The sequence below is a fragment of the Gymnodraco acuticeps genome, unplaced genomic scaffold (assembly GCF_902827175.1).
Source record: "Gymnodraco acuticeps unplaced genomic scaffold, fGymAcu1.1, whole genome shotgun sequence".
Lineage (NCBI taxonomy): Eukaryota > Metazoa > Chordata > Actinopteri > Perciformes > Bathydraconidae > Gymnodraco > Gymnodraco acuticeps.
In genome coordinates, this window is record NW_022989970.1 from 403,746 (window position 1) to 411,845 (window position 8,100).

An 8,100-nucleotide genomic window follows, 5' to 3' on the forward strand; every position below is an offset into this window, starting at 1 on the left:
GAATACAACAAAACATCAAAAAGTGGACATCATAGACGAGACGAACAACAAAAGATGCAACCCAAAGTATGCTATATTCACGAAGAGTGGGGAAAGAGTCTGAACTTACATGACTTCCCTCTGTTCCCGAATACACATCCTGACGCTCTGCTTGGAGTTCAACACGATCGACTTCTTTTTCCTCACGGATGGAGCGGACATATGGGCGGACATGAAGGTGGCAGAACGGACACATATACCACCATACTTTTCAACCTCGTGTAGCGACCGAGAACCGATGCACAGTCAGATTGAGGCAGGATTGACAGTGACACCGATTCACGATTACAGAAGTGGTGAGATTTGGAAGAAGATACCAAAGCAAACGGATGACTAAAAAAAAAAAAATGGAGGAAGAGATCAATAGAAAGACTTGATAGATGGGAAGATAGAATCAGTTGTGTTTGTTAGGAAGTCTGCTGAAGGGTCTGCACCCCTGATACTCTGCCAGTGGTTTCCTGAAGGGGCTTCCTCCTCCAGCCCCGGCCTCTCATTGGTCGATCGGCTGCAACATGTTCCTTCCTGCTTCCTCAGCGCTATTATTTGATTGGCCGCCGGATACAACCCACACCACTACACACACATACGCTTAACACAGTTGGACACACAATACAAGAGACGCTGGGGGACTTTCCATCCCGTAAGACTGGAACAATACAGACACCCCCCCCCCCACACACACACACACACACATACAATGACATGGCCACAACTACAACTTGAATCATAACTGTTGCAAATAAATAAATAATGCTGAAGAAGGGGGAGGGAAGTATTATTTATAGAAAAATGTCACATATGGAAAAAAACGTAAATTCTTCTCCGAGAAATGTATCTTGCCCAAGAACTTGAGTAACCAAGGATTGAACTGCCAATGAGCCTGCATTATACAATCTTGAATCCATCAATAACATTGCATGTACACCCTGTTCATCCTGTATACTTTCAGCACTATAAAAATGTGTTCTAATATACCTATACACTCTTTGCATTTATTATACTATAAACCTTGAAGTAACTTGCATATACCCTTTAAAACCTGTTAAGCCCTGGATCCCCCCCACAGGGGGCCCCCCAACGTTTTTTTTCGAGACTGTGTCTCAGGGCTTCTTAACATTTATGAAACTATTAATGTGTAGCACCAGATTAACGGGAAGAATCTCAGCTAACTGAAGATATGAACAATTTTTACCAAAACAAAACACAGGTCTCATAAGAAGCGTCTAAATGACCCCTGAGCGAAAAAATGCAAACTGACTTTGGCACAGAACTCAAGATAAAGATACCCGTATTACTTATCGTAACTGCACATACAATATATTAAAGCTGAGACTCCACAGATTATATAGGTATAGTATCATCACTGAGCGATCCGAACTCGCGACAGGGGAAGCAAACACAGACATCACAACATGTACCTTTACGGAGGCCTGTCAATCTGATCAAAAGACGTGTTCAATGGCATTAAAACGAGAAAAAACGCAGCTGAATCGGTTAATCTATAGGTTAATAATGTGTCTGTCGCTTTGAAAAAATTATTTATAATCCATAATTCCATTTGTATGTAAAAATCGGAGAAAAGGAGTTAGCTGCTAATGGTAGCCAACAGAGTGTATGCAGCTTCCGGTGTTGGCCACGCGTCACTCTCACTCCTTATTTGGTAAGTGTTTGTGTGTGTAGAACTTTCCCTCGATTCTATTGGCTCTAGCGGTTATAAAGAGATTTCATTCGTCAAAATTGACCAAGGGGGGCCAGAGATATGGAAATCCACCCAAATGACCCCAGAAGAGGTTTTTTTGTGCTAAATCTGTCTAAAAAGGTCAAATATCACTTGTTTTGCATCAATCTTGATACAGGGTACTTATTATATGTTGTACTTTGGATTCCTAAAGCTTTTAGTCTACTAACCCATCATCTAAGGTTAGTTTTCACTATAAGTAACAAATATTTTTTGGACGGACACTATAATTTACAGTTTTTTACTATGTTCAATCTGAATTTTCTTTAAAATAAAAAACATCTATATTGATTCTGACTTTTCTACATCCAACTCACAGGTTTATCATTACTTTGAGAACAAAGATTATTAATTTAACCCTTTTAGAAGGGAAGATATGGTCATTTGTTCTGGGAATGTCATTTTCGAGCCTGAGACCTGAAAAACAGGCTCAGGGTTGAACAGGTTAATTATGCTTTTTGGGGTTTCCCCTTTACTGTAGTGTGTTATTTATAGTTTTTTGTGCAAGTAAATGGTCTGCAAAGGCTAAAATCCCTGTGTTCCCTCCATAGACACATCCCTATATAACACTCACGCTTCTATTGGCTAGTGCTCCATCACATTGTACGTGATAAGCTAAGGGAAGAGACATCTCTAAGCGGTTGTCCAATCACTACAGACGTGCAGCTAACCAATCAGAGCAGACTGGGCTCTGGTTTCAGACAGAGGGTGAAAATTGGTGCTGCAGCACAGGCAGTAGGAGAAAAATAAAGAGCTTTTTGAACGTTAAAGTAAACATGTCACAGTAGAGACACCAAATACAAATGTTAAACTTGATCCTTAGCAGACTGCCAGTGTGAGGAAGACCCAACAGCAAGTCCAGTTTGTTTGTTCTAAGGACCGCATTTACCATTGTGCTTACTGTGTGTGGCGCTCTGGCACCTTAGACAGTTTATTCTCTTTAAACCAGAATAGCAACTTTTAGTTTTCTTGCTGCTTTGCACAAAGAACAAAGAACCACAAAGAACCACACAGCAGCACACAGTCTTATTTTGATTGCAAGAGCTCTGACCACTGTCCCAGCTAAAACTCTGAGGTGTTACACTAAAGTTAGAATTTGAAACCAACTAAAGAGCAGGTTCTCTTGAAACGGATGCTTAGCTGCATCTTCATATATGAGTTAAAGGGTCAAAAGAGACTGTGTCAGAAAGATATACAACACTTGACAGATTTAGTCCATTGGTTTTGGCAAGGACTATGGAGCATTAGAAAGAGTTGTATGATTGTTTTAAAGGTAGACAATGTAGTCCTACAGAAAGTGTCTTCCAGTCACGCATAGAAACATCAAGATGCAAAAAAAAGGATTTTCATATTATTGATGACTCTTACAGTAAGTCATCTTCCAAGTCTAGAGCTAAGAGCCCAAACATTAGGTTTACTGTCAATACATATCTCAATTCAGTGACTATAATATCTATTGTTACAGGGCCGGCCCTAGACATTTTGGTGCCCTAGGCGAGATTAGGATTTGGCTTTCATCACTTACAGCGCACATCGTACAGGGCAAATACAAAATGTTGCCGGCCCGGGGTGCAAAGGGTGTTTACTTTATTCAATTATTAATGTAAATGTATTACATCAAGGGCAGAAAATTAGGGTGCAGGGGTGCACATAACTGGTACGCAATGCGCGGCAAAAATCTGAAATGCGTACCGCTACTTGTGTCACAAAGCGTATTTGCGTACAGACGTTCTTGTGAAGCTTTTCTAGAAGGCGGTTAGATCACCGGACGACAGAGCCGTGTGCACAGACGGGGCTGCTGGACGTCGGTCTGTACAACGGAATCGTACCGGAATTGAAGTCACGATCCTTCTGACTTCTGCACAGCTCCACTTGCTTGGAACAATCTTCAGCAAGAATTGAAACTGAGCAATCTCATTCCTCTGCATGTTTTTAAAGCTAGGCTAAATTAAATGCTTGTTGATACACTTGTAAATGTCTATAACTATGTAAATGTATCCTGTAAATATAATGTATGATGTCCTTTATTGTTTTATGTTTCATGTGGAACCTATATGCTGCAGGTCTCCCTTGAAAAAGAGATCTATGATCTCAAGGGACCATTCTGATTAAATAAAGGTTTGAAATGAAAATGAAATGTACCAAAACGACGCCAACCGGCTGCGGAGGGAGCCCACCCCCCCTTCTGTGCCCTGCGCACACACACTGGAGAGCTGCGCAAAAAAAGCTGATCACAACGTTCACGCTCTGTGGTCACAAAGTACTCCAGCACTAGCACCCATGAAATATGGGCGAGCTGGCAGTGCAGTCTGTAACTAGTTGTCATTTAACATTTTAAGACCCTACCCTTGAATTTGTCAAATCAAATTTAAGTATTGTATTTTGTCTTTTGAACTTAGATTATTTTGTTACATATACTGTTTCCAAAGCTCAAGAATAAACGTACATGCTCTAAACTCATTTGAATTGTATTTGAAGCAGTACTGGGTTTTATGACTTCACTCCTTTATATTAGCGTTGCAGGGTTAAACATCCAACTCTTTTTTTTCCACTTCAGAGAGTCCTCGCCTCTGAAACACAAACTGCGCTCTAATTGGTTTAAATGGCTCCACATAAACCAAAAGTCGTGTGAAGCTGTAATAAATAGAATAAATCAAGTTTATAACCTTCTTCCCACAAATTACTTGATTAAAACCCCTGTATAATGAGTCAAAAACAGACTAAACATTTTTTTAGTTCAGAGAAAAAAGTAATCATTTGTTGTTCTGAGGCCCTCATGTGGCCCTAATCCTCTTCCGTAGATATGCCTCTCATCCTCAAATAATAGCTAGCCTCTGTGTTGGTTTTCAAGTAGCTGATGTTTTTTATAGAACAGGAAATCAACAGGAAAATACAAAGTTAAATATCTTAATACAAGGGAAAAAACTAGCTCTGCCCTACATTAACTTACATTATTGTCCAAAATAGCTAAATCTAGCCATGAAATGCTAGTCCTAAGCACCTTTGCTAGGATTCTAGTATATTAAGACGTGAAAGGCAGAGCTTTGACTCATTCACAGACATAATGTTAATTCGCTATCTACGGCTAACGAGATCTGCCAACAACTGTTTTTAATTAAAGCCAAATTCATAAAATTGAAAGGGTGAAATTATGTCTACTTGTGTCTGAATTCAAAGACACTATGTTTCAGAAATATGCAAGGTATTTTGAGTGATATACACCTGCCACTGTAATGAATATAAACTCACACTGCTGTGCTAGGCGTGAGAGGTTGACCGTTATAGGAACTGAACAGACACTGTTACATGAGATGAAGTTCTTCATAACTTAAAAAATGAAAATGAACATTATAAATATAGTTTAATTACAGCCTGATGGTCATGACTATTACTATTTTTGTACAATAGCAGTTCCTTAAACAGAATATGAACAGCATCCAAACCAGAAAGAGTTTTCTGAATAACTTGCATTTCTGTAGAGAGCGTGATACACAAAGCAAGTTCTTAACCAAACCTGGCAGCTATCATTTCAAATAGAAAGTACAATTAATTTACATTAAACTCACCCATGGAGTGCTGTGTCAGCTGTGTAGCTCCACTGTCTGTGTCATCAGTGAGTGAGCCCTGCAGAACTCGCTTTTGCTCAGTTCACTTCCTGGCGTGGCGCTCTAGAGCTACTGTACAGAGTGTCATGACACCCTCCCTTTCACCACAAGAGAAGCTGGCTGCAGCGCTCCCACAAACAGACAGGCAGACATACTAACCAGCAAGCCAACATAAAAACATGGCTGAGCAGAACTCCTTAGTTCTGAACTAAACAACTTGGCTGCATTTTGGTAGTTGTATTGCTTGAATCCATACCAGAACATTCAAAATGGTGACAACATGGAGTATCACATTTCACTGGCTGTGGGACTACAGTCAAGAAAATGATGACTAACTTCCCCTTTACAGTTTAGACGTACCACTCCGTCTGACATCTGATGAGCAATTATGTAATGAACAGCAACCACACAATAGTTAATCTGCAGCCTGTGTAACCAAGAGTGAGAAAACCCTAAAAAAGGAATGTCTGAATACATGGTAATGCATTGTAATGTTGGAGAGCTTGTATATGCACAGTATATGTTATATCCTAAGTGGCTTGGTTAAATGTCAAGTTTGCACTACAGGAAAAGTCATGAGTTCATCAAAATGGGATTTATCCTCTTGGGAGCATGAATGTATGCCTTTAAAGTGTACCTGGATAAAATGGTGTAATGTATACTGTGCTTATTGTCATTTCATTTAGGAAAAGATCTTAACAGAAAGTAATGTTTTATAGGCTGCACTGTGGTTTGTTTGGAACAAAACAAAAGTCATGATTATATTTAGCTAAACGTATTGAATGCAATGTATTTCTTAAAATAAATTGTGTTCATGTAATTGCAAAAGTTGTTTCAAATAGTTTAAAAAGGTTTCTAAAAATAAACCTGCGTAAAAGTAAAAAATAGAACAAATAAACTCCACTGCAGCTGCAGCTTTTAAACGCTGATTTTTAAGTGGAAGAATAAATACAGTAGCACAACTTAAAGCGCACCCACACACGATGCTGTCGGAAACGCAGTGTTTTTGTGTCCTTTATCTTATCTGGCCTTTTTGAAGCTTATCTCACCACATCTTGAGTCCTTGTTTATACCAACGCTGAACACTGCAGCATTGATGTCTTAACATGGTGCACAAGCTACTGGTGTCACAGTTTTGCAAGAGGTTGGACTCAAATGCAGTAAAAAGGGGGAGGCAGGCATCAATAACACTTTTAATTTACCAACGCTGATAACGAAAAATGGAAAACAGGGGGACCAGCAAGGTAAAACCAAACCAAGAAAAACTGAGCGATTGGATACCAGAAGGCACTTGTAACAGGGACAGGAACGCGAGGAATCAGGCAGGAACATAGACGACAAACCGAGGGAAGACTGGCACACAAGAATATTTACCAAAAACACGACACAGCGAGGAAGAGCCTGCAAAAACAAAAGGGAAGCAGCCGCAAGTGAAAAGAAGAAGACAATAAAACAGGCAGGAAACACAAAGACAGTAAGTAACATAATACAATACACAACCATTTCAAAATAAAACCGGATGCAAGATAAGACCAGTATCATGACAACTGGTGCTGAAATGGGTTTCTGCTCAACACTTTGTTGGCTGGAATATTCACTGAAAGGGATGTAAAAACATACTGAAATATTACGGGAAGAAGCCAGAAATCAAAAAGCAGTAGACAACACAGCAACTCCTCAATACCCAGGACACATTGCATTAACCATCAACTTTAATATGTGATGACCTCATTTCTGTCCCAAATGCATGGACACCCCTTGCAGGTATGTACAGTATGAGAGCATGCGTGTCTGCGATTAACAGTTGTATAACGCTACTAGGAATCAAACATTTAACAGATAATCTTTAGGCCTACAATCCACATGGCTGGATAACGTGTTCCCATGTTAGAGAGCAGACCACATGAGCTTTTCTTGTCTAACTTACAACATGAGCACAGGTCTCGTGCACTTTAGCCGATTTAACAAGCGACCAGACACACATTAACGGGGCAAAAGTACAGAAGAACTACCACCAGGTAAGTGCAAAGCTAGAGGCAGTTTGCAGGCTAGAATGCTAATTAGCTGCTAATCTAATGAGACATACCTGCTAAATCGCTGCTGGGGTCCTTAGTCCTCTATAACAACACCTGATGGCAAGTAGCTACAGCTAAAGTTTGTTTACTTTTCCTTTCACGCTCCTGCCAGTGCTCAGTCTGCCACCTGCTGTCAATCAAACTGATAGCCACGCCTCCTCCAACTGCTGTTTATTTTTTGCCAGATATTTTATTATTTTCTGAGCTTTGCAAGTCTCTGCGTCAGGTTTGCAAAGTTTGAAACATGCATGACTCTGGACAGCATGACACATATCTTCATTGTTAAAATCATTTAAAATTATATTTGTACAGCCTGATCATTTTACAATACATCCATAGTGTTGTAATAGTGGTATCAACATGAGATATGTGAACTTATACAAATGGAAGCACTACTTTTAACTGGTTGCTTCGACCATACATCTTAAACATCAGCCATTTTTTTAGTAAATCTCCAGTTTCATTTCATTAATTGTATTTGTTTATCTAAAAGGTATTCTTCAGTAGCGTTAATGGGGTATAATTGCTGTCACTTTTTGAATTGGAGCATCAGTCATTTGACAGGAAGAGTATTTAATGCAGCTTTTCATTGTCAGTGCACAGGGAGTAATCACACTGTCTCTGTGTGGCTACAGTGAATGAA

General features: G+C 39.7%; 1 protein-coding gene across 5 annotated transcripts in view; it reads right to left on the reverse strand.

The window, feature by feature from the left end:
• sh3bp2 (SH3-domain binding protein 2) overlaps positions 1-7,589 on the reverse strand; it is a 28,501-nt gene extending 20,912 nt beyond the window's left edge. Inside the window, exon 1 of one of the 5 annotated variants that reach the window (XM_034210819.1) lies at positions 7,469-7,589. Coding sequence is in view for 2 of the 5 variants with exons in the window: in XM_034210815.1 (XP_034066706.1) it covers positions 110-213 (104 nt within the window). In the remaining 3 variants the exon portion in view is untranslated. Of the gene's footprint in view, positions 1-109; positions 454-5,332; positions 5,454-7,468 lie in introns of those variants that run through there. The other 4 variants (XM_034210820.1, XM_034210818.1, XM_034210815.1 and 1 more) reach the window with 4 other exon arrangements.
• Positions 7,590-8,100: the final 511 nt, after the last annotated feature.